The sequence below is a fragment of the Biomphalaria glabrata genome, chromosome 4, assembly GCF_947242115.1.
Source record: "Biomphalaria glabrata chromosome 4, xgBioGlab47.1, whole genome shotgun sequence".
Classification (NCBI taxonomy): Eukaryota; Metazoa; Mollusca; class Gastropoda; family Planorbidae; genus Biomphalaria; species Biomphalaria glabrata.
Window position 1 is genome coordinate 2,837,884 of NC_074714.1, and position 27,815 is coordinate 2,865,698.

General features: G+C 34.5%; 1 protein-coding gene across 1 annotated transcript; it reads left to right on the forward strand.

The window, feature by feature from the left end:
- On the forward strand, positions 1-25,383 carry LOC106058779 (putative inhibitor of apoptosis). The gene is made up of 9 exons (XM_056026824.1): positions 1-311; positions 1,905-2,042; positions 2,826-3,027; positions 4,818-4,951; positions 10,346-10,500; positions 10,668-10,713; positions 16,087-16,359; positions 16,480-16,619; positions 22,954-25,383. The coding sequence occupies exons 3-7, from the start codon at positions 2,891-2,893 to the stop codon at positions 16,314-16,316; spliced, it is 702 nt and encodes a 233-aa protein (XP_055882799.1). The 5' UTR covers positions 1-311; positions 1,905-2,042; positions 2,826-2,890; the 3' UTR covers positions 16,317-16,359; positions 16,480-16,619; positions 22,954-25,383.
- The last annotated feature ends 2,432 nt before the right edge of the window (positions 25,384-27,815 follow it).

Sequence of the window (27,815 nt, forward strand, 5' to 3'; positions counted from 1 at the left end):
AAGATTAGTCTAGATCTAGTAATCATTAATAATTATCATCTAAATCTAGATCTACATCTAGAATCTAGATCTAGTTATCAATTTTCGAACTTAACTTTTTAAAGCATAGCATTTCAGATGATTTCGTTTCAGTTAGATTTAACTAAATGGATAAGGTGGTCAAGGCATTCTAGCCAAACCTCCAGCAGGACGGCAGGGTATGGTGGCAGGCAGGGTTGTATGGACATGTAGGCTTATATGGGAGAGCCTGTAGGTGCTCAGAAAACACAAATAAGATTGAGTCAAGATTTGAACTCAAGTCCCCTTGATAGGTGGCCAAGTGTTGTTGTTTTTTTTGCCAATCAGCCATACATCCAAATATTTCATGCACAATTACATCAGGGATTTACAAGAATTGGACTATGTATCTCATCTCATCTGCTCTTGACTTTCATTGTAGGCGTGCTGTGATAGTTCACGTAACCAAATCCCTCCAGTCTTTCCCGGTCAGCGGCTGTTCTTAACAGTATATCAAGAGAGAGAGGCCAGTCCTTTCTATTATGTTATCCAACCAGCTTTTCTTTGGACGACCCTAACTTCGTGCTCCATCAATTGTACCTTAAAGAATGACTTTTGATAGTGAGTCATGTCTTACAGTATGACCAAACCAGATCAGCTTTCGTCTCTTCACAGTATTGAGGAGCTCTTCCTTCTTGCCAGCCAGAGTGTTGACTTGCTAATGTATAAACTCGTTTGTCTTTTATCTTATCTTATAAATCTTATATAATACAGACGTTACTTCAAAAAAGAAGATGATTACGTCCTACGCGTCATGCATTTAGTCATGCATATTAACCAATGACTTAAATTCTGCCAGGTCACTGGTTTTCCTGGCTAGCTCAGGCAACCCATTCCATGCTCTAATAGCACTAGGGAAGAAGGAGTATTTGTACAAATTTGTCCTAGCATATGGGACGAGGAATGTGCCTTTATCTTTGTGTCTTTCAGAGTATTTTATTAAATTTTGTTTTTGTATTTGAAGATTATGGTTCAGTGTTTTATGTATGATTGCTACTTTACTTTTGAGCCTTCTGTCCTAAAGGCTTTCTAAATTTAGTGATTTTACTAAAGGTGTTACTCTAGTCAAATGTGAATATTCGTTTGTTATTAATCGCACTGCTCTATTTTGTGTCTGTTCTAATTTCTTAATGTTTTCTTGAGTTGAGGGGTCCCAAACAGAGGATGCATATTCTATTATTGGCCTAACCAAGGTTAAATAACATTTTAGTTTTATGTTCTTATTTGATTTATAGAAATTTCTTTTAATAAATCCTAATGCTTTGTTTGATTTTTTTATAGTTTCATCAATATGTGGATTCCATGACAGTTTTTCATTTATTATAACACCTAGGTATTTTGCGTTTTTAGTCTGTGTTACTGGTTTGCCATGAATAAGATAAGTGGAATTAATTTGTTTTAGTTTTTTTTGTTACTCTTAACAACTGACATTTTTCTGGGTGGAAAGACATGCTCCAATTTGATTCCCATTTCTGTAATTCATCTAATTCTCTTTGTAAAATATCTGTGTCTTGTGTTGTTTTTATTGTTCTATATATTATGCAATCGTCTGCAAATAATCTGACTTTTGTTCCTGAAGTAATGCAATTTGGTAAATCATTTATGTAAATTAAAAATAGTAGTGGACCCAAGACTGTTCCTTGAGGTACACCTGAGTTTTTTTCCTCATATCTGATACCCAGCAATTTTCTGTAGCATTTACTCTCAAAGGCTTGAACTCTTTTTTTCAGCCTTAGCATTCAGTGTCGAACTATCACAACCATTTTGGAGTAGCTACTGCTTTTTAAATTATATAAATAATAAAATATGTATCATAATAATACCCAACTTTTTATTTCTTGACACAGGTAACTTTGTGAGATGCTTTCATTGACATGGCAACCTTCCACCGCAGGAAGAAACGTTTTCATGCAACATTTTAAAAAACTTGGAGTAACTCAAAAAAGAAAAATACTGTGGACTAGTCATGTATACTTCATTCATTAGTAAGATTGTTTTGTATTACAGTAATATAGTTACAAGATCATCATTTATAGAGTAGTAAATTAACTGTTATAGAACAATTAGAAACATAGATTTAAAAACTTAGAGTAAAATAAAAACACAGCTGTCTTATTAATAAATAAACACAGAATGCGTGACCTGACCATTAGCTATAATATGTTTACTATAAAAAATGTCTAATATGGTCTTTCTATGCAAAGAAAGTTCCAGGTCATTTGTTAATTCATAATACCAACTTTATTTTATGTGATCTGTCAATATAGTGATTCAAACTTATGTGACTAACGGTATTAGATTTATTAATTAAATTATTTGGAATTCCATTTGCTGGTTTTGTTACTTTAATGGGCTTTATTAATTTCAGTTTTTCTGTATTTAAATAAGGACACTGAATCCCCTTATTTAATCCAGTAAAATCTGCCATTGCAACTAGGGATATACACAGTCTAAGAAAAAAACACAATTTAAACCAGACTAAGTCTAATCAAAGATTTATCTAAAAGCCATATATATATATGTTTCCTATCTTTTATCAAGCACATCTACAAAATAATAATGCAAATTGTTTTGCTTTTTTTTTTTTTTGTTCTTTTTTGACAGGTAGAAAACTAAATAGTTAAATTGATATCTTTGTTCATTCTCAGAGTCATGTAAATAGACAATGTTGAACCAAAAACTTCACTAAATTTTATATTCTGTTTCACATTCATTTTTTTTTTTAATCTTCAATCATTTTCTTAAAAATGTTTCAAATATTTTCACAGGTAGCAAGTGCAATCATTGGCATCAACATAATTTCACATCCTCAATAGCCACATGATTTGTTATCATGGAACCTTCTCCTGTAGCACATGCTTCAACAAGACCCATCTTATCTCAAGATAATACTGACAGAAACCTGACTGATGAAGAAGAAGAGCATGATGAGATTGATAGCCAAAGTACTGTCACCCCAACTGGTGCAAGGTTAGACTAAAATACTATCACATATTAGTAAAGTGCTCATTGTTGTGAGATTCAAGCTACTAGTCCTAGGGTGAGCAATTAAGCTGTGAACGCTTAATTGCTTATACCCACTGAAGCGTCTATATGTAATGTGTTTATGTTGTGTCCACTTGTCATTATGAGAGATATACAATTAGATAGAGCCATCGTTTGTCTAATTCATGCCTAACGGTTGTCTATGTTGGCTCTATTGAAGTTGTTAGTGAATGGATGCTGTGTGGTGGAGGGAGGGAGGCTAGGGCATGTGACCTTTGACCACTGGGGTGGTAATTTGCATACGGCTGAAATGACTCTGAACCAGAAGAATGTTTTTTTTGAAATTCCGATGGTCTAGAGGTTAAGTTCGCTTAGTGCGTTATCGCTAGGTGGTGGTGTCGTTTCCAGAGTCACTGGTTCAAGCCTCGGTCGGCGCAGTCCCTTATTTTCGTTGCATTTTAATTCACAACTTTCTCTCTTAAAAACTTAGTCCCTGGGGCTGCTAGTAATTTATGTTTAATATATGTATGTAGTCCTAGGATGAATATCAGTACTTACAATTCTTGTAAAAATTAAAATATTTTATGCCTCACTTCCCGCACTATCTTGTAACAGTGGGATTACAAGATCTTCGTTTAGAGAGTGTTATCATTATTTTTACAATTAACACACACTTAAATTAAACAATAATACAGAATTACAGTATAGATAAAAACCAGTTGTCTACAAGAAACTAATGCATGCAGCCATGGAGGCTGTCTCTTTCAGAAGTTGACTTCTGCTTGTTCATTACCTATAATTAAAAGCAAGCTTGAATATGAGAGTCTTTAAGCATTTGGGGGGGGGGGGGGGAGGGAGGGGCACCACAACTTCATCATACATCTCATTAAAAAGAAGATTACCTTTGGCATACACAGTCTCCTCCCCCTTCTCCAAAAAGATATTACTGTTTCCAGTGTAGCTGTCAAACAGTAACCATTTGCTATACATCTGCTGGAAACCTGGAATTTACAGACAACATACAAGAAAAAGTGACAGCTTTAAGTGAAGTAGGAAAAAAAAGTAGGCCTCAAAATAAACCACCAAAAAACAAAAAGTACTTAAAGTAAACAACAAACAAATTGGAGACATAGAACTGGATTATCAGATCATAGACCATGTAGATAGTTTTATATACCTTAAGAGTTAAGTCATATGGTATCAGGTGGGACAGATGAAGACATTAAACTTCAAATAAATCTAGCAGGTCAGATATTTGCCCATTTAAACCTATCATGGAGAACAACTGAAGCAGCAAAAAAAAAAAAAAAAATACAGACCTTCATCAATAGATTTTGAGAAATATTTTTTAAATTCAGTGGTATGCCAAAGTAGAAAACACCTAACCCTGGGAGATGAATGGACAAAGAAAAATAGAGATGCGAATCTTAGAAAAAAAAAGATACCAACAACAGAGCTAGACAAGACTTAGAGTGTAGCCCCCCAAGGCATAAGACGCAGAGAAAGACCAAAAGAATGTGGCAACACAGTGAACTAGATGAAGCCGAGAGGACAGGAAAGAGCTTGGAAGCTATTAAAAAACTAGCAAGAGACTGTGGAGAGTGATATGTTTTCACCGAGGCCCTATGTTCCATGAGGAACAGAAAGGACAGATGATGGTGATAAGGATAACACTGTTCATATTGGGATTTGCCTGATCTTCTCAACTTTCCACATCTTTTTAATCAATAGGAGCCAAAATCAACGCCTATTTTAATTTTATTTTTTTTTCACAGAGAACTTGGCCTTCAGCTATGGTGTCAACCATACCAAAATTTATCACTTCATCAGAGATTAGAAACATTTCAAGGTACATCTAGTATTTTCTCCAATCCGAAACACTTGGCTAGAGCAGGATTTTTCTATGATGGTTAGTATATTTTAATATAACAATTAACTAACCTTTCATTCAGTTTGTAAGTTCTGATTTTTTTATGTTTTAATATGACTTTTTTTTTTTTCATTAAAAGTACTTTGTCTAAAAGCAATGTAAGCCTCTCCTTCATGGTTGAAGATGAACATAATCTCATTTTCTATGAATTTAAGGATGGCTATCAAGTTCATTCTTCACTTTAAAAAGCAATTATACACTCAATGTATGAGTAGGTTGGGCCAATTGTTTACATTTTTGTCTTGTTTTTTTCTATGATGTTGGTTTGTTTGTAAAATGTGTTACATGTTTTGGGTGTTCCTTTAGAGCTGAAGATAATTTACTTCCTAGTCCAAACCTCCCGCAGGACGACAGGGGATGGGAGTGGGCAGGGTTTGAACCCAGGACCATCGGTAAATTCAAACAACAGACCAGCGCGCAAAACCGCATGATCAGGCAGCCGGAAACACATACTGTTAATCTCCATATAAATATATTCTTTAATCTAAGTTTTAGTCGAAATTACTGTTTCATTGTAATTAATGTGGTCAACCTAAAAAGACATATATATCTCTTTATACCCCCTTTGTGTTTGACATGAATGTAAAAAGCCCCTTAATATTTCAAAATTAATATATTTACTGGTCATCATCATCTGTCCCTTGATTTTCGTCGTAGGGTTGCTGTGACATTTTGCATTACATAATCCATCCACTTTTCCCGGTCAGCAGCTGTTCTTAGCAGAATATCAAGAGAGAGGCCGATCCATTCTTTTACACTGTCCAGAGCAGCGGTTCTCAACCTTTTAAGCTCGGCGACCCCTTTTTAGAATCCCCCACTCTGCCGCGACCCACCCCCCTCCCCACACACACAGCAAAAGAAGAATAGACAAAAACAATCCATATTTTCGATGGTCTTAGGCGACCCCTGGCAAATAGTCAATCGACCCCCAAGGGGGTCACGACCCACATGTTGAGAACCCCTGGTCCAGAGAGCTTTTTCTTTGGACAACCCCTTTCTTTGTGCTCCCTCCATAGAACCTTGAAGGATGACTTTTGATAGTGAGTCATGTCTTACAATATGACCGAACCAGCTCAGCTTTTGTCTTTTCACAGTATTGAGGTGTTCTTCGTTTTTCCAGCCAGAGTGTTGACTCATTTGTCTTATTTTCCTGATATCTGATACATTTTTCTGTAGCATTTACTCTCAAAGGCTTAGAGTCTTCTTTCAGCCTCAGCGTCCAGTGTCCAACTTTCACAACCATTTAGGAGTACAGGGGACTATTAATCATTAGTGAAGTCTTAATTATTGTATTTTCATAGGATGGTTTTCATCAAAATGTTGCAGTTTGTAAATTGGAAATGCATGTGGTGTACCTGGTGAACTTGGAGATTTAATACCCAGAAACATTACAAATTATCCCAACACTCTGTATTTCAATAAGATTTGTTTTATTTGTGAAGGAACAGATGTTGTTTTTTTTATTATTGAAAGTGCAATGTTTCCTGAATTAACTTGTTACACCTTCAAAGGCTCATTTATCCTGCAACTCCATCGGAGGAGGTCACGGTGACTCATAACTTTTGTCAGTGTGAAGTGTTCTGGACTATAAATTCCTTGAGTCACTCGACCCACTCTTAGTTAATTGTAAAGTAAGTAGTAAAGTTCCTCCTTTCAGACCTTGAGGTCTATAGGACAGATGATGTAAAGGTCATCTTTTTCTGTGGTCTACGGTTAACGAGGGTGTCATGTGGCCAGCACAACGACCAACTGCCTTTACTTTTCCCCAACTAATGTCAGGTTAGAGCTGGGTGGACTCAGAAGCGCTCAAAGATCCCTGAATTAAAAATCCTAGTCTTCACCAGGATTCAAACCCGGGATCCCTGCGTTGGAAACTAAACGTTTTTCCACTCAGCCACCACTTTACCAATAAATGTCATTAAAGCTTGGTAGGCTCAAGCCGAAACAAGCATAATATTAAAATATACTTTAGAAAAAAAAGCTTATGTAAGAGAAAGAACTGCACATTTACAGTATGTATATCAATACTGCAATATTTATTTCTCTTTTTCTATATCAAACAAAATTAATTAACTATCACTCTTCAATACATTAATTTTTTTAAAAAATTAATTCATGTTTTGTTAGAGACAATGAATAATTGTTTGAAGTGTCAACTTGATCTGAGAATGGGAAGTGGGAATAATAAAGTGTACACAATTTATACCAGGCAGACATGCAGGATGAGTTGATATAAGATTAGTAAAAAGATACAAAAATCTCAATCTTTATCTGTCTTTGTATTATTCAGAAACAAATTATTTTAAAACAGCCACCATGTCCCAATATTATTTAAAAAAATTTTTTTACATTTTTTAAATTTACAGATATATTTAAAAGGTGTTTACATCTAAACATGTTAATATTAGTCTAGTCAAGTTGAAATTGTGATATTTCACTTTCATGGCTAGTTCAGGTGACTCATACTATGTTGAGAGTTTGTAGGTGTACAATTTTTTAAAATCTGTTTCTTTTTTGTTTTTCTTGGGTTTATTTCTTGGCAAGTATGAATTTTTTAATTGCTTTTGCTTTAATTGGTTGTTTTTCTGTATAGTAAAGTCATGTACACAAATCAATTTGAAGCTATAATTAGAGGTGATAGAATGAATTCCACCCTGCTTAACTCTGCTTTTAACCTCTAATCAACTTAAATAAATATTTACATTTAACTAGATTAACAGCACTTGTTAGATCATCAACTTAGAGACACTCCAGGACACAAGAATAAAACGTAAAGTAGAAATTTAATAATACATAAATGAATATATGATAACAAAAAAACGCAAACACCACAACCTAATAAAATACTCGAAAAAATAAGTCATATGATGTTTCTCTACTTTCCTAGTGTTCATAGAACATATTACAGATAGCCCTATAACAGCCAAGAAAACCATATTTCTGCCCTAATAATTAACATGTTTGACTAAATTAATACAATTATATGCATAAAACTTAATAATTTTCTATTTTAAAGAAGTCTTTGTAATAATACAAGAATGTATTTGACAGTTTTTTTTTTATTGTGGGTTTCTATACATTATAAATGTTATAAACAAGTATTGTAACTTTCACTATTTTCTTTGCTATTTCTTTGTCGCTAAGAATCAAGCTCATGTGTTATCTCAGTGTTTGCTATCAACACATTTTCTGAATTGAAAATACAATATCAGTGTAATGTTATAATTCTCTGGCAGTTCAATGATCTGTCTTAAGGTAAAAAAAAAAAAAGTCTTCTCTCCTTGAACTACTATTATTCAAATCCTTTGCTTCAATTATTCCTGTATTAAAAAAAATACCTTTAAAAGATTTTGATTGTAATTAACAGCGTAATTATTACCTTCCATTTTTTCACATTTTTTCCTATATAGTCCCCACTTTTTATTTGTCTGTCTTTCAGTATTTTTCTATGCCCATATTCACGCATATTGTTTTCTTTTTTTCCTCTGTTCCATCTTTTTAATTTTTTTCTCTGCCCCCATGTTTTCTTTTTTTTTTTTCCCTCTGCCCTATGTTTACTTTAGTGTTAAAACAGTTTTCAGTCTTTTCCAGCTTGGGTTTGTTTGATGCTTTCACTTACTTCCTACTTTATTATCTTTAGTACTAAAGTCCATATATTCTGTTCAAATAATATCTGTCAAATTATTTTAAAATGTTTTTTATGTGTCTATTAGAAAATATGCTAGGACAAATTTGTACAAAAGCTCCTTCTTCCCTTGCGCTATTAGAGCATGGAATGAGTTGCCTGAGCTAGCCAGGAAAACCAGTGACCTGGCAGAGTTTGTGTCATTGGTTAATATGCATGACTAAATGCATGACGCATAGGACATAATAATCTTCTTTTTTGAAATAACGTCTGTATCATATAAAATAAGATAAGACATATGATTTATTTAATTTTTATAGACATAGTTTGCCTCTTTCCGTAAACTCGTGGTAGATCAAACAAATTTAAACAACTTTATACACTTTGTACACTGGTGAATAAATTTCAGAAAACTCAATTTTCCTTGTTACACTATTTTTTATTGGATTTAGTTTCAAGTTTCAGTGTAATAGCATTTCCTCTAGCCTTAAGTCACCTTTTCTTTTTTTCTGCCTGGAACTGAAGCTATTTTTTGGAAAAGCATGAGTAGATTTGCTTAATTAGTTACATGTCTTCCTGTGCGGTATAGTAGCATAAATCAGAGGATGATTTTTTAAAAAGTTATGGGAGGTCATTATTCAGACATTTGATTCATTTAATTATTACAGACATGAAAACTCATTTTTGATCAAACAAAAAACAACAACATGAAAATCTCAACATACCAGATTCAGTATTCAAGAAGAGAACAATAAGTCAATGCATGATAGCATTGATGGTTTCATTCTGAGCTTCAACATCTTATTTAAGCAACCTATGAAAAATTGTTAATTTCAGTTTCAAAATTAGTAGCTGTATACAATGATCTACCACAAAAAAACTTAAGCAGAAACACTAAGACAGAGAGCCAATGTTAACCTTCAAGATATTAAAAACTGGGCAGCATTTGATTTTCTTTTACAATTTATATGCCGACTCTTTTCAAACCTTTGACGAAGCCTTCAATTGGTTTTTAACAACTGCGTGTCTATGGTGTAAATGTGAAAGAAACTCTTCAAAAATGAAATTCAAAATTTAAATAAAGAAAAAATTGAGATTGACAATGGAATAGACACCAATTTTAGATATGGCAATTCTGTCAAATGAAAACTACATTGTAAAATATATTGATGAAGTTATTGATAAGTTTCAAATTAAAAAAGGAAGCTTTTAACTTATAACAACATTTTTCGCTTTGTTTACTTCTTGTGCACTTTTAAATATTTAGTATTTCATTATTTTTTTAAATGTTTTTTTTTTTAAAAAAAAAAGTATTTTTATGAAATAGAATCAACACATGTATTACATTTGTGTAACTATTCTGGTCAAACAAACACACCAACTATTTCAAGTTTTGCTAAGTATGGCTATTAGCTGTTATATATATATATCTATAAATATCATGTCTCGAGATGTAAAATGCGACAGAAATATATATATATATATAGATAGATAGATAGATACAGACATTGCTTCAGGTCACAGCATTCGAAAATAAGCAACAGCATTGTTTGTTTACTTTTCAAGAGAAAAATATGTTAACATTTATTCTTTAGTTAATTTTTTTTTTTTTGGGTGTGTAAAAATGGAAAGCAGCAAAACAGATTCTTCAGTCAATAAATGAAAATTGCAAGCCTATTTATTTTTCAAGGCCAAATAGTGTATAACTCCTTAATGCTTATAGGATTTTCATTTTGTTTACTTTCCAGGATATGCTGATGCCATCAGATGTTTTTTCTGTGGAGGAGGTCTGCATTCTTTAAAGTTGCCTTCAGATTATTCTATCTACATGCTACATTCTACTCACTATCCAGATTGTATTTACATCCAGTGCTTACTGAGAGTAATGTGTAATTTGCTAGCTGTTAGTATCCATTTAATTAAAAACTTTTTTATTTAGAATTTAAACAGAAATTATTATTATATCTATAAATTTCACATATGTTCCTTTGAAAAGAAGATATCAGATTTCTTATTTCATTCATTAATTTATAGTTATTTAAATACTTTGTTTATATTCTTTACCATCAGGGCTTATATTCATCGGATGAGCTTGAAAGGAATTTTGAAACTGAAGGTAACAGATAAACAAATTCTACAATGTTAAGTCATATAATAATTATTTCACCCATTTGTTTATTGTATAGTGTAGTCATACATTGTAATAATAATAATAATAAGGTTGTCTTCAAGTCCGAAGATTATTGAGGAATGCAGTATTTTCCCGTAGCTACGCAGCCCTGCAACCTATATATTTTGCCACATCCAGCACTGGCATAAATCTTGTTATACAAAACACACAAAAGTCACAAATATATTTCAAATCATAATTTCAAGCGTCGTATTATGAATTATTTGATATCGCTCATTCTATTAGGAAAATAATAATAATATTTATTGCCCCTGAGGACATTTGTTTTACAAACTGGGCATGTCAAATATTTATTTGTAGCTTTTATATAGCGCTACTTTCATGCTTATAGCATGCTCAGAGCACTTTGGTCCAATCTCAGTTGTGAGGGGAGGGCGGTATCTAGGAGTTGGTTTTCCGTGCTGCCTTTAGGCGCTCAGTAACTGCCTGAGTCGGTTGTCGAACCTCGAGCCCCCTTCTAGGTAGCCAAGCCAAGTTCAAGCGCACTTGGCCTCTCGACCACGCTTCCCAAGTTATCAGAGCAAACAATTTGTACAAGAGCACACAAATTATACATTTATATCAGTTTCTCTTAAACATTACATATAAACTTCACAACAGTTATGCTGGTGGGTGACATTGTTCTGTAGTTTCATGGATCAGATTTATCTCCATTCTCAAATAGGGAAGTGACTTTAGCTTCTTTCCAGTTCCTCTGTATCTTACCTTGTAAAAATGTTTTTTTAGAATCGTTTACATGCTTTGGATGTTCCTTTAGAGTTGAAGATAGTTTACTTCCTAGTTCGAACCTCTCTCTCAGGACAACCGGGGAAGGGAGGGGAGACTTTGGGACCATCAAGAGGCTCAACAGACAGTCCAGCATGCTTTTCGTATGACCAGACAGCCATCCAACCTTGATTGAGGAAAACTTGAAAAGTATTTTTGAAAACTCATTCTACATTATTGTTTAGTTCTTTGAGTAGTGTAGTTGAAATGCCACGAGGTCCAGATGCTTTATGCCAGCTAATAGCTTCTTGGATATCTATAGGTCCTATGTTTTCAACTGTTTAGATGAAGTAATATGTCTTTGTTTCCTTGAGCATAGAATACTGACGTTAAATATTTCTTGAAATGTCGACTTAGTTTCACTATCTATCCTTAGGTTATTTTCCTCTTTTAACAGAGATATATCTGTTGTTTCCCCTTTTTTTTTGATTTAATATATGACCATAGATTTGCATTGTTTATGCAGCTGTCTGTTAAGGTAGTTGGGGGGTGTTATATCCTCTATATTTTCCATCTTTCTATTTTAGTTTCTTTACATTTTTAAAATAGGTTTTCTTTTTGGTTTGCAAAGTTTCTTTAACTTGTTAGTGAACCTCTTAAAATAGACTGTGTAATAGAATTCACAAAAAACGTGTTTATGAGGCAAAGAGACATTAGGGACTCTGTTTATTATGTAAACACAAGTTAGACTGACAGGCTAGTGGGCTAAAGTACATAAATATAAATATGTTACACAAGCAGGATTTTAAAATGTAACATCACAAAGGAGATACAAGACACCTATAACAAAAAACAGACACAAAAACTCCTTTGTTCCCCATGGTAATCAAAGAACTAAATACAACTCACCTCTCTAATATAAACATTTTACATGTAGAAGATGTAGTGTTTGAATGATTAAACTGGTGTGAATGTATATTTCATTTTCTACAGTTATAATGTTTGGTTGTGTGTAATGCACAAATTGTTAGACAATATTTCCTCATGGATAATAAAGATTATTATGTTAGAAATGAACGAGTAGTCATTCTCTGGCGCTGCCAGGGTCGAGTTTCGCTAAAGAGAAACAAAATTCATCGTAGTCCCTTTAACAGTTTCCACTGAGGAATTTTCTGGTGATGTGACAGGTCTGCAGCAGTACCGCCCTCTGACAGGCAACGAAGATGTTCCTAAGAATGTTAAGGGCCTTGAAGGTGTCTGTGAGGTCAGTTGTTATTATCCCCTCGGTTGATATAACAATGGGGTATATTGTTGTTTTGGACAATTTCCATAGACGCTTAATCTCCAAGCCCAGGTTCCCATATTTTCTTTGTTTTTCTATCTCAGTTTTTCTTAAATTATGAGACAGTGATACGGCGATATCGATAATGGTAGCGGTTTTTTCTTTTTTATCGATGAACAGCAGATCCGGGCGATTGAGATCTACCGTTTTGTCGGTCAGAATAGGCCTATCCCAGTACAGCAGATGTTCAGTAGACTCGAGAACCTCTTGCGGAGAGTATTTATAATAAGGGGGAGTGTCCTTACCGATCAATGTGTACGTCAAAGCCAGGTGTTGGTGTATTAACTTTGCAACTTGGTTATGACAACCTAGGTAGGCAGATTCTGATAGGGCTGGACATCCTGCCATAATGTGTTCAATCGACTCGCCCACATTTCCACATTTTCGGCATTTGTCGACAACATTGAGTTTCAGGATATGCTTCTCGGAATTTTTTGTCCTGATTACTCTGTCCTGTATTGCTGTAACAAAGCCTTCTGTTTCAGGGTAGAGATGACCTGCTTTGAGCCATGTTAAGGAAGCAGCCTTGTCGATGTTGTCCCCATGTAATGAAACCGGAAATTTTCCGTGGAGTGTTTTTTCTTCCCATTGGTGAATCTCATGCCCTACGTCGTCCAAACCGACATTGACATCAGCATTGTGTAGGTTCAGAGGGGTTGCATCGGAGTCGTATTTCCGTAGGAAGGAATCTAATTTGTTGCTGGAGGCGAGCAGTTTTGATCGTATTTTTAAAACTTGCATCTTACACAATTTGAAGATGTTCTGCAATCCACGACCCCCATCCTTCCTGGGCAGGTATAACCTTATGGTGGAGGACTTGGGGTGTAGGCATCGAAACTTGGTTAGTAATTTTCTAGTGAGTCTGTCAATGTCATGTAGGTCGGTGTCAGTCCATTTGATCACACCGAACGTGTAAAGGAGCACTGGGACGGCCCAGCTGTTTATTGCAGTGATGAGATTACTGCCAGACAGTTTGGTGTTGAAGATTTTATTAACTCTTTGCCTATATTTACCAAGAAAGTCCTCTTTTAATTTCTTATGGTTTATCTTGGCATTCTGGTTTATTCCAAGATATTTATAAAGAGAGGCAGAGTTCAATTCCTCGATGCCTTCAAATTCAATGTTGCCCTTTTTAATGCTTATGATGCCACACTTATCCAGGCCAAAAGACATACAGATATCGTCACTAAAGCATTTTACCGTTTTGATTAAGGTGTGTAATTTTTGCTCGGTTTCTGCATATAGCTTTAAATCATCCATGTATAATAAGTGGGACACACATTTTGTACATTTAGTGTCAACCCTAAAACTGTTTGTAGAGTTTTGGAGTAATGTAGATAGAGGATTGATTAATCGCTAGGCAGAACCAGAGTGGAGATAGTGAGTCACCCTGGTATATACCTCTTCTTATGTGCACAGAACCTAGTTTATCACGATTAAGGTGCAGATTTATCTTCCAATTATTCATACAGACTTTCAATAGTTGTTTTATTCTTGGGTTGATTCTATGAATATCCAGGGTTTTTAATAGCCAATCATGCGGAACTGAATCGAAAGCTTTTTTGTAGTCGATGTAACACATGTGTAAATTCAATTTCTCTTTCTTCTATTAGCTTGATGCAATATAATACCATCTATTACTGTACTTTACAGCCCATCGACTCTTCAATGCAACCTTGTTGTTCCTCTGCTAGTAGCTTATGGGCAGAACAAAATTTATACATTTTACTTTTTAAAAGTGAAGTTAATAGTTTATACACCACTGACAGACAAGTGATAGGGCGATAGTTTGATGGTTGGTTCGGATCTCCTTTTTTGGGGAGGAGAGATGTTCTCCCTTCAGTGAGTTCTAACAGCATTGAAGACGGTTCTGATATTAGCTTGTTAAAACTTGATGTTAGTGGTGCATGTACGGCTGTAAGTTTTTTCAGCCAAAAGTTGTGTATATTATTATTATTATTATTATTACAGACATTCTGTCAAAAAAGAAAATGGTAGTCCTATGCATATTCTAGCTACACATCATCGGAGGCTGACTTATAGCGATGTCACAGTGTAATAAAATCATTAAATTTAGAAAGGCTTCAGTAGAGAAGACACAAAAGTAAAAATACAAAAACAAAATGTAATAAAATACTCAGAAAGACATAAAGATAAAGGCACATTACTTGTTCCATATGCTAGGACAAATTTGTACAAATGCTCCTTCTTCCCTAGTGCTATTAGAGCATGGAATGGGTTACCTGAGCCAGCCAGGTAAAGCAGTGATTTGGCAGAATTTAAGTCATAGGTTAACATGCATGACTAGATGAATGAAGCGTTGGATGTAATCATCTTCTTTTTTGAAGTAACGTCTGTATTATAGAAGATGTCATTTTAGGTCTCGTGTTTGTGTTTGTAATGTTATTACAGCGCCTTGAGCCTACATTTTTTGTTTGTTAACAGCGCTTTATAAATAAAATTATTATTATTATTATAAGATAAGAAAAAATACTTGAGACTGTTGATATCTTAGAAACAAGGCAATTAGCATAGGGCTTCAACAGAGTAAACATCATATTTAGCGACAGAGACTGGACTTATCCTGTTAAAGAGTTAAACTTATTAAAGTTCTTCAACTAGAATTTTATTATTATATATTTTTAATGTCTCCAGTATTGTTAAAAGCTACAAACTCAACGCAGTTCATCAAAGTATGCCCGCACATTGACACGCAAGTATGTTCTGATAATTTATCAGTCAAGATTAGAAACACACTCAACAGTAGCTATACACCATTACAATATCTTGTATTAACAAGAAGCGTGGGAAGCGTGGTCGAGAGGCCAAGTGCGCTTGAACTTGGCTTGGCTACCTAGAAGGGGGCTCGAGGTTCGACACCCGACTCGGGCAGAGTTGTGTTTACCGAGCGCCTAAAGGCAGCATGGAAAACCAACTCCTAGATTACCCCCCCCCCCCCAAACTGGTCCACAAATGATATTGGACCAAAAGCGCTCTGAGCATGCTATAAGCATGAAAGTAGCGCTATATAAAAGCTTTAATAATAACATAGTTATGCATGTTGATTAGAGACTTACTATCTTAGTCATTGGCTTTCCTGACTGATTTAGGCAACCTGAACCATACTCTACTGTCTTTATAGCCATATTTTTAGAAGGAATTTTTTTATAGCTAAAAAGACATTCCAGACGGCTAAGACATAGCGGAAAGCTAAAATAACACATTTTAGACACTTTCATTTTATTTCCCAGGTGACAAAATTATCAACTTACTAGAGGAAGATGTTCTTCTAATTCATCCATCACTACTCTGCAGAAACTGTGGAGTCAATCGAGTCTGTATGATGTTTCTGCCCTGTTGCCATCTCCTGTATTGTCTTGACTGTGGCATCACCTCTGATAGATGTTATTATTGTCTAAACCTGGTTTCTCATTTTATTCTTGCTTTCAAATCTATCAGCCAATATTGTGTTAATGTATGAGATGGGATCACTTACTGCCTACTTTCATTTAGTGAATTCATAGGTGAGTGAATACATATGTATATTCTTTAGATAAACTTAAAAGAAATATATAAATAGAATAAAATTATTATCTTTTTCAATGTTGCTAATTGCTATTTTTGATATCTATTTTTTTTTTCAGATAATTTAAAACTATAATTGTCTATCACCTAAAGAAAACGTTTTCAATGGTAAACTCTATGTATGGAGATCTATCTGATCTGGAAATCACTTCACACCTTTTGTCTTAGATATAGAACTGGATGGCAGCCTTTTTATGTGGTATGTGTTTTGGACTGGATTCTCGAACCAAGGTTTAAATCCCTCCAGCTACCATCTTGTCCTGGAGGAGGTTTTGTGCTACATTGTAATTATCTTCATTTCTGAAGGAATATTAGAAACTTACAGGTCGAAGTCAAATTTCTATAATACCTAGCTATATGGATTTAATAGATAAACATTTTATTTTGTATATCTAAAGGATTTTTGAAACATAATATCTTAAAATAAGTTTTTAGAAATACAAATATAAGATTAGGAAAAGAAAGAAAACAAAGTTTTAATGAGATCTTGTTTGCTTTGCTAAAGTTTGCTGGTCACATTCTATCTATTCTCATTACAGACGTGCATTAGAATTGTTATGTGAAGCAATAATTTCAGATCTACTGATAACTATTTTATTTATAGACATGTATTAGAATTGGTAGGTACAAACAATAATATCAGATCTACTGAGAACACTGCAGTGACTTTATTCTTGGTATGGGTGAGGGCAGTCAGTGAATATTTTTTTTTGTCTTTTTGTACTTTTAAAAGTCATGCTTTAGTGAACAATTATGACAAAGTTTCATGATTAGCACAATTCACTGATATACTAATGAACTTATGTTGAAGTAGATGTTTAGTTTATTGAAAAGTTAATAGAAAAAAATATTTTGGTGTCACTGGTAACATTAAAATATTTCTATTTATAATGTCAGAGATGTTGGTAGGAAATGTTTCCTCCCATTGTGTAGCTTTTTTTTTAACAGCATTTATAGAAAAAATGTTTGTTAGTTTTTGTTTGCTGTCTGTCTATCCGTCTGTCATGTTCAGATCTTCATACAACTAAAAAACAGTATAAAAATGATTTCCACATCACCTATATTTTTTCTCATTTTAAAAAGTTGCGAAGTCTATACTTTTGGTCTTAAAATGAAGTGTATAGTATAAGTTTCTAATAAAACTTTTTTTCATACACATGCACCATTTTATCCCTAAACATACATATGTGTCTTGTATTATCTTAAGTTAAATAGTATAACAGTTGTGAAAAACAAAAGCATTTGAGGTCCACCAGGAACCCCTCTTGCTATGCTATTTTAATATTACGATGTTGGGGGAGAATGGTAGTAGTACCATAAAAGCTTGTTACTTCAAAAGTTTTTCCCATGACGTACCATAGGGGTCTTTGCAGGATCCCATAGGGTTAATTATCCTGTTTTAATTGTAATAGCTTTTTAAATTTTTGTACTGAAATTTACTTTTATAAATCTACAAAAAAAATTATTTTGAGAACTGCACAAACATCACATAGGGAATTAACAAAGAACAATGGAATAGAGAATAACAGCTTGTAAACCATTGACTCAGAAGCTGCATATGTTAATAATAATAATAATAATAATTTTATTTATAAAGCGCTGTTAGCAAACAAAATGTAGGCTCAAGGCGCTGTAATAACATTACAAACACAAACACGACAATTGAAATAAAAAACTAATCTAAAAAAGTTTTAAACAAGTAGGTTTTAATGTTCTTCTTAACCCTTAAAATGCGTGTGGTATATTAGCCTCTAAACATCAAAATGGTAATTCCATTTGGTATGCACTCATTGTAAAACAGCTCAGCACTATAAGGGTTAAAAGTGGTATAGCATGTTGTCTGTCTGAGATCAATGGGGAGTGAGTTCCAAACCTTTGGTCCGTGCACTGAAAAAGCCGGCAGATCGTAGCTTTTGAGGGAAAAACGTGGCACCACTAAGAGCGTTGAGTTCATTGAGCGCAGGGTTCTCTGGGGGACATATGGAGTAATCAGTTCTCTAAGGTACAGGGGCATCTCATTGTTATATATACACTGATGACAAAGCTTAACAGTCTTCAAAGTTTTGATACTTGAATAGAAGGCAATTGAAAAATTTTATTTGATGAATATCTGTTCATATTAACATGATCTTTTTTTTCAAATTCTGCTGGTGAAATCATTGGTGAAAAACACACCCCGTCTGAGCAGCTGTTTGAGACAAACATTCATAAAAAAGCTAAAAAGATTCTAGAAATAAAGAATCACCCTTTGTGTCAGGATTTTGTGAATTTACCATCACAAAAGACAAACAGACACAAACACTCTTTTGTTCCCCTGGCAAATCAAATCATTAAATAGAAACAATCTGATATATATTCATATGCAAATTATGAGTGAGTCTGGTGTGAATGTTTTGGTTTTCTATAATTATAATGTTTTGTTTGGTGTAATGCAAAAATTGTTATACTAATTTCCTTATGAATAATAAAGATTATTATTATTATTACATATATATAATAAAAACTTTTTTAAAGGATTTTATGAGCTGCCTGTATTGGCCCCAAACTTACCATGTAAAATATTTATGCATCCTAAGGTGCCAGTACAGCTGACTGGCCCAATTTCCTTTCTATATCTTTCCTTGTTGTTACCTTTAGTGCAGACAAACATATTCGAATACAAAATTACATTCTGTTCTGTATCTCTAATATATCCTGCAGCTCATACAATTTTCTGGCTTTTCAGGAAATTATTTAAGAATTCTCACAAATTTGGTTGCGGCCCATTGTTTACTGTTTGGCATTTCCATTGGCTAAAGTCAGTTTCGAATGGCATTTCAGCTGTCTTTTTTTTCTTTTGAGGGCACTTGATTTTGAAATCACGAAGTTGGTTGTAGCTTATTGTCTTTTTTTTTTTGTTGTTGTTGTTGTTTTGAAGTTTCCAGTGGCTATAGTCAGTGTAAAATGTCACTCCAGTAAATTAGCTGTTTTTTTTTTGTTAGATGGCATTTAATTTTGAAATAGCTCCTTCCAAAATGTTTTATTATTAGCTAAACTGGGGATCAAAGTGTGTTCTAAACAAAATTGTAGTGACTTTTAAAAGCTTTAAAAAAAATAAGTGACACAGTGCTTTTTGCTTGCAATGGTTGTCTTCTTCTATTTGGCTAATTCTGACTTTAAATAGATTATGTATTAAAAGACATATAGTTAAAAAATGTATTGTTGTAATAGAACACGTCTATTGTATCAATAAATAAGTAAAAATTTTTTTTATCTGGCCCTTAATTTATTGCATAAATTATATTCATTTTACAAAAAGTCAGCTTTAAAAGTGCTTTATAACACATTGTACTATAAGTAATATGTAAATGTAGTTTATTATATAAACACTCCTGCACTTTTCCTTGATCTTCAGATTTGAAGAGAATACCATACAATGAAATGATTTTGCTAATTTTAGGGCTCAATTCAATGGCAGTCAGCCATTCTTTTTTTTTAAGCATTTTACTATTTTTTGTTCCTTTTCTTGGTTAATATTTTTTGGTTGGCTTTTTTAATGCTTGCTTCAATGTTTTTGCTTTTTTTTAAATTCGTTTTTTATAATAACCATTTGTATATTATTGCATCATTATTTATTGTTATTTTAAGAGCATTAGTTTTCCAAGTGAATTGTTTAATATGAATAGTTTTAGTGTTTTTAGTAACATTCTGACATGTCGGGCATCTTGGACTGTTGTGTTGAGGGTCCCAGGCTTAAACCTTTCTCACCACTATCCCCCGCCATCCTGCGGAAGATTTGGGCTAAGATTCATTCCACCAACATGACAACAATCACATCACTTGTCCATTACTACAATTGCTAAAGAAAGATGTATTGTGGCCTGTGGGATACAGAGCAATACAATGTTTTCCAAATAATAAAGAAGATTCTTAGTATTACTGTTCAATGTGACATGTCATCAAAAGTATTTGGAGAATGTTTGATACAAGAAGGCACTCTGATAGGCAATATGTACAAGAAGGCACACTGATAGGCAATATGTACAAGACGGCACACTGATAGGCAATATGTACAAGAAGGCACACTGATAGGCAATATGTACATGAAGGCACACTGATAGGAAATATGTACAAGAAGGAGCTCTGATATGCAATATGTACAAGAAGGCACACTGATAGGCAATATGAACAAGAAGGCACATTGATAGGCAATATATACAAGAAGGCACACTGATAGGCAATATGTACAAGAAGGCACATTGATAGGCAATATGTAAAGATCATTCAATCATTGAGAGATACAGAATGAAGATAGAGAAGGAAATGGCAGCCATTATTCTTTGCAGCTGAACATTTTTACCACTTTTTCAGGTGAATCTTCTTATCTTATATAATACAGACGTTACTTAAAAAAAGAAGATGATTATGTCCTACGCTTCATGGATTTAGTCATGCATATTAACCAATGACTTAAATCTGCCAAGTCTCTGGTTTTCCTGGCTAGCTCAGGCAACCCATTCCATGCTCTAATAGCACTAGGGAAGAAGGAGTATTTGTACAAATTTGTCCTAGCATATGGGACGAGGAATGTGCCTTTATCTTTGTGTCTTTCAGAGTATTTTATTAAATTTTGTATTTGAAGATTATGGTTCAGTGTTTTATGTCTAATTGCTACTTTACTTTTGAGTCTTCTGTCCTGAAGGCTTTCTAAATTTAGTGATTTTACTAAAGGTGTTACTCTGTTTAAATGTAAATATTCGTTTGTTATGAATCTCACTGCTCTATTTTGTGTCTGTTCCAGTTTCTTAATGTTTTCTTGAGTTGAGAGGTCCCAAACGGAGGATGCATATTCTATTATTAGCCTAATCAAGGTTAAATAACATTTTAGTTTTATGTTCTTATTTGATTTATGGAAATTTCTTTTAATAAACCCTAATGCTTTGTTTGATTTCTTTTTTAGTTTCATCAATATGTGAATTCTATGACAGTTTTTCATTTATTATAACACCTAGGTATTTTGCGTTTTTAGTCTGTGTTACTGGTTTGCCATGAATAGGATAAGTCAAATTAATTTGTTTTAGTTTTTTTGTTACTCTTAACAACTGACATTTTTCTAGGTGGAAAGATATGCTCCAGTTAGATTTCCATTTCTGCAATTCATCTAATTCTCTTTGTAAAATATCTGTGTCTTGTGTTGTTTTTATTGTTCTATATATTATGCAATCGTCTGCGAATAATCTGACTTTTGTTCTGAGGTAATGCAATTAGGTAAATCATTTATGTAAATTAAAAATAGTAGTGGACCTAAGACTGTTCCTTGAGGTACACCTGAGTTTACTGTTATTGATGTTGATTTAGAGCCATTTATTATTACAGTTTGTTCTCTCCCTATCAGAAAATCTGTAATCCACTGATGCAATGGACCATCAATGCCAAAATATTTTGACAGTCTGAATCTTGACAGTCCAATCAGATCACAGCCCTTGCAAACTATAGGGATGAAACCTTTGCACAAGATAGAAGCCAAAATTTGAATTGATGTTGCTTTAAGTGTTCAGAGACTAAACAGTAACCTAAAGGCAGGATTTTCAATTAACATAAGATTTCTTACCATATATTATCAGGTGTGTTCATTAACAAGAAAGAACGAACATTGCTGAGGATGCCATGTTAATGAGAATTCATAATGCAACAGCAGTTTCCAGGAAGTGAAAGTTGAAGAAATTGACTGGTATAACTGAATCTAATGTGAAACATAAGCTTTTAGGCAATAAATATATATATATATATATCCATCGTGGTTAGATGATGAAAACTTTTGACATCTAGGGGGCTTAGAGCTATGAGGTGCAGTTTTGTGCCTCTTCTTCTGGCTCGTGAGACCTATATGAGCCTGGAATGTTCGGTTGCACTTTGGCCAGGTTGTTCCAGCTAGTGTCACTGGTCTTGATTTTTTTCTCTTGACACTTTTCTTCTGCCAGCACTGTTGTCTTGTCCTCTGCAGTTTGTGCGCCAGTTTTCACAGCTCTATCATGTGCTTCTGTTTCCCAGGTGGCTAAATCAATGTTGAAGGCTTTCATAAGCCACATTAATGCCCTTAAGAATAAGAATTAGGATTACCTAAGTCTAATCAAGCTGTAAAAATGTACTGACCATTATTGGCAGCATTCTTGAAGAGAATGAAACTGTTTCATGAGATTAAAGTAATGATTCATTCTTATTTGAGAATGGAGATTATTGACAAGATGAGAAATAATATATCTAGACCTGATCATATTGATAACCAAAAGAATACAGAAGGAGTACCAGTATGGTAGGACACGTGATCGAGAGGCTAAGTGCGCTTGAACTTGGCTTGTCTTGGCTACCTAGAAGGGGGCTCGAGGTTTGACACCCGACTCGGGTTGGTCCACAAATGAGATTGGACCAAAGCGCTCTGAGTAGCGCTATAAAAAAGCTATAATAATAATGGTATAACCCAAGAATTTTAGTTGGAATTTTTTTTTTTAAATTGAAAATGTGGATAAATCAAAGCTTTCAAATAATATCATTAGCAGATAGCACGGATTATCACTACGCAGATTGAGGACACTGAACTTTCAACTTTTATAAGTGACAAAAACAAACATGTCAAGTCCAAAAGATTCTTGTTCTGTCGGTCAAGACTACACGAAAGTGGTCAAGGTCCCCAACAGATATTTATTATGATTTATTTATTGTTGCATGAACAGGGGAGGCTGGATTTGATGAAATGAGACTTTAAAAAATACAAAGCCACCTATAATTATTTCTGTGTAATGTTATTGTTATCATAACATTATAGTTAACACTAGAGGCATTATGATCATAAAATCATTGCAAAGTGATACATCATTCTAAAATTTTGTAGAAAAATTCTTGACAAAGACTAAAAGTTTAAATATTTGGACAAATTTACAAAATGTCTGATATAACTTTTTGCTGTGTTAATTTTAGGATTGCTGCCTTTCCTGTATGTTGTGTGATTGAATGATTTTTAGTCTTTCCTGAGTATATTTCTTGATATTTAGGAAATTATACATTTGCCCCTCCTGGTCTAAGAATACACACTTCCAGGTCTGAGAATACACATTTCCATTTTGGCACTTGTACTAAAAGGAAGGCTGCCTAATCATGGGGTATTTCTTCTTCGGGTTCAAATAATGAACTAAACATTTTGTCTTTGAAAATAAAGAGAGAGAAAAAAATGTCCAGTTAGAGGATTGAACCCAGGACATCCATGTTATTGTAGTGGCTGTATTAACTCAGTTGAACTACCACACAAGGACTGACTATGTACAAAATTTGACCTCAAGATCGGATCTGAACTGACCGTGCAAAATGTTTGCTTGAAATAAATTATTGATTGCCTGTCTTTATTTTATATTCACGCCATGCTGCACTCTTTTAATTTTGACCAACTTTTAAGTGTTGCTCAATTGTTGTTTTTTTTTCATTTTTGTATACATCATGTAGGATTGTAAAGAGAAATTTTCACAATGATTGCTGTCGTTACATCAACTTTTCTTTTTCTATTGAGATACCTTGGTTTTTCAGTGCATCTGTGATATGGGGAGGGAAGGGCTGGGATGACTTGTTTAGTTGAGCTCGCCTGTTGAGAGGGTACTATTCAATCCTGTTACCTTAAATGTATTAACACATCATAAGTGTAGGGGCATAAAGGGAAAATAAGCTGAAAATATCAAGCTTGAGATGGGCCATGATGACTGGTACCATTTAAAACTAAATTTCCATTAGTTTGGACCAATAAAATCATCTCATACTGCTTACACTTTCTGGAATGAACATTGGCATCAAGAACCTTTAAAAATGTATATTTCTTTTTTACAGCCAGAAACTAATTTTTTTTTAAATTTTAATCTATTAAATCAGCCCTTAATGAATCAGAAACAATACAAAGGCTAGTTTGAATTATTGATTATAGCCATGTGGAATCATTTTGTTATTTCATCACTTTTGCCACAAAGTCATTAACCAATTTGTAAATTAACAATTTTTGCTATGCTCAATGTTATCAGTGTCTTTCAGAGTTGTATATAATTTAATTAAGTTAAATGTTGTCTTGCAACAAAGTTGATGAGCTGAAGCTCAAGTAAAGCCTGACTTTAAATGGGATCCTACATTCAAGTATTTTATAAGACATTTTAAAACCATTATCCCAAGTTGAACAAATCTGAAACTGCTATCCTAAGTTGATAAAAATTGAAACCACTATCCCAAGTTGATATAAACTGAAACCACTATCCCAAGTATAAAAATATTGAAGCCGCTATCCCAAGTATAAAAATATTGAAGCCGCTATCCCAAGTATAAAAATATTGAAGCCGCTATCCCAAGTTGAAAAATATTGAAGCCTCTATCCCAAGTTGATAAAAACTTTTACACTGTCCAGCCAGCTTTTTTTTTTGTTTGGATGACCATTTCTTCTTGGTCCACCCCCTGCACCTTGAAAGATTACTTTTGACAGTGAGTTTTATGTTTTATACTATGACCATAGCAGCCAATTTTGTCATCTCTTCACAGTATTGAGGAGTTCTTCCATAATGCCCAGCCAGAGTGCTGACTTGTGAAAGTACAAACTCATTTGTCGTCTTTTCTTGCAAGATAAAAAAACTCTGTCAACATTCGTTAATACATAATTTTCCATCCATGTGTACAAATGTTGTAATAATCTCATTGAAGCTTCACAATTTAGTAAGAAAAATTGTATTTGCATGTTGTGCTGTTAGTCTTCATTTTTTTGGGCTCTGTCCATGAGTTGTCCTCCCATGAAAGTTATCACATTCAGCTAATCAAATGAAGCATTGCTAGCTGATGAGTGGCTCTATGTTGTATATGTGTATTAATTCGAATGTCCGAGAGATGTATACATTTCTTTTTCATTTTATCTTTTATTTGTTACTAATAAAAGTTATATTCAAAATAAAAATAAAAAAACAACAGTTTTTGGTATTTTGTTTCTTTAATTATTTTTTTTTTCAATTCTAAGCACAAATAAGTGGCAAAATTGGTTCAAAACATGATTGGTATAAGGTATCTTTGTACCAAAATGAAAGCGTCTAATTAATAGCAATAATTAACTTTTTCTTTTATCCTGAAGGAAATGTGTATCAACTTACATACTTTGATGGGTCACAAGTGACTCCCACGGTGGCCTTGGCTTAAGGTCCGACGGGAAGCGTGGACTTTGCTATAGACTGCCCTATCCACACGTAAGGATAGGTAGACCTTTCTGTAGCCATTCTAGTTTTACTGGAGGGGGAAGAGTGAGTCGTTCCTTTCTTATCCGTTAGGGACAATTTTAAAAAGAAATTTGAAATAACATGCTCAAAATAGATCTAAGATAGATAGACATCTAACTTCTTCTTCTAGCCAGCTTTATTGCTGCTGAGCTGTGAGCTCTTTTGCACTGTGCCAAGGAAAAAAAAGTGTGCTGTTTTCTTCAGTTGTTCAGCACAGCCGTACAGGGTGTTAGTACATCTAACTTAACACAATGATCTTAAGACGTCTAACTTAACACGAAGGTCACAAAACGTCTAACTTAACACAATGATCTTAAGACGTCTTACTTAACACGAAGAGACGTCTAACTTAACACGAAAGTCACAAGACGTCTAACTTAACACGAAGAGACGTCTAACTTAACACGAAAGCCACGAGACGTCTAACTTAACACGAAGGTCACAAGACGTCTAACTTAACACGAAGAGACGTCTAACTTAACACGAAGAGACGTCTAACTTAACACGAAAGTCACGAGACGTCTAACTTAACACGAAAGTCACGAGACGTCTAACTTAACACGAAGAGACGTCTAACTTAACACGAGGAGACGTCTAACTTAACACGAAAGTCACGAGACGTCTAACTTAACACGAGGAGACGTCTAACTTAACACGAAAGTCACGAGACGTCTAACTTAACACGAGGAGACGTCTAACTTAACACGAAAGTCACAAGACGTCTAACTTAACACGAAAGTCACGAGACGTCTAACTTAACACGAAGAGACGTCTAACTTAACACGAGGAGACGTCTAACTTAACACGAAAGTCACGAGACGTCTAACTTAACACGAGGAGACGTCTAACTTAACACGAAAGTCACAAGACGTCTAACTTAACACGAAAGTCACAAGACGTCTAACTTAACACGAGGAGACGTCTAACTTAACACGAGGAGACGTCTAACTTAACACGAAAGTCACAAGACGTCTAACTTAACACGAAAGTCACGAGACGTCTAACTTAACACGAGGAGACGTCTAACTTAACACGAAAGTCACAAGACGTCTAACTTAACACGAAAGTCACGAGACGTCTAACTTAACACGAAAGTCACGAGACGTCTAACTTAACACGAAAGTCACGAGACGTCTAACTTAACACGAAGAGACGTCTAACTTAACACGAGGAGACGTCTAACTTAACACGAAAGTCACGAGACGTCTAACTTAACACGAGGAGACGTCTAACTTAACACGAAAGTCACGAGACGTCTAACTTAACACGAGGAGACGTCTAACTTAACACGAAAGTCACGAGACGTCTAACTTAACACGAGGAGACGTCTAACTTAACACGAAAGTCACAAGACGTCTAACTTAACACGAAAGTCACGAGACGTCTAACTTAACACGAAGAGACGTCTAACTTAACACGAGGAGACGTCTAACTTAACACGAAAGTCACGAGACGTCTAACTTAACACGAGGAGACGTCTAACTTAACACGAAAGTCACAAGACGTCTAACTTAACACGAAAGTCACAAGACGTCTAACTTAACACGAGGAGACGTCTAACTTAACACGAGGAGACGTCTAACTTAACACGAAAGTCACAAGACGTCTAACTTAACACGAAAGTCACGAGACGTCTAACTTAACACGAGGAGACGTCTAACTTAACACGAAAGTCACAAGACGTCTAACTTAACACGAAAGTCACGAGACGTCTAACTTAACACGAAAGTCACGAGACGTCTAACTTAACACGAAAGTCACGAGACGTCTAACTTAACACGAAGAGACGTCTAACTTAACACGAGGAGACGTCTAACTTAACACGAAAGTCACGAGACGTCTAACTTAACACGAGGAGACGTCTAACTTAACACGAAAGTCACGAGACGTCTAACTTAACACGAGGAGACGTCTAACTTAACACGAAAGTCACGAGACGTCTAACTTAACACGAGGAGACGTCTAACTTAACACGAAAGTCACGAGACGTCTAACTTAACACGAGGAGACGTCTAACTTAACACGAAAGTCACGAGACGTCTAACTTAACACGAGGAGACGTCTAACTTAACACGAAGAGACGTCTAACTTAACACGAGGAGACGTCTAACTTAACACGAAAGTCACGAGACGTC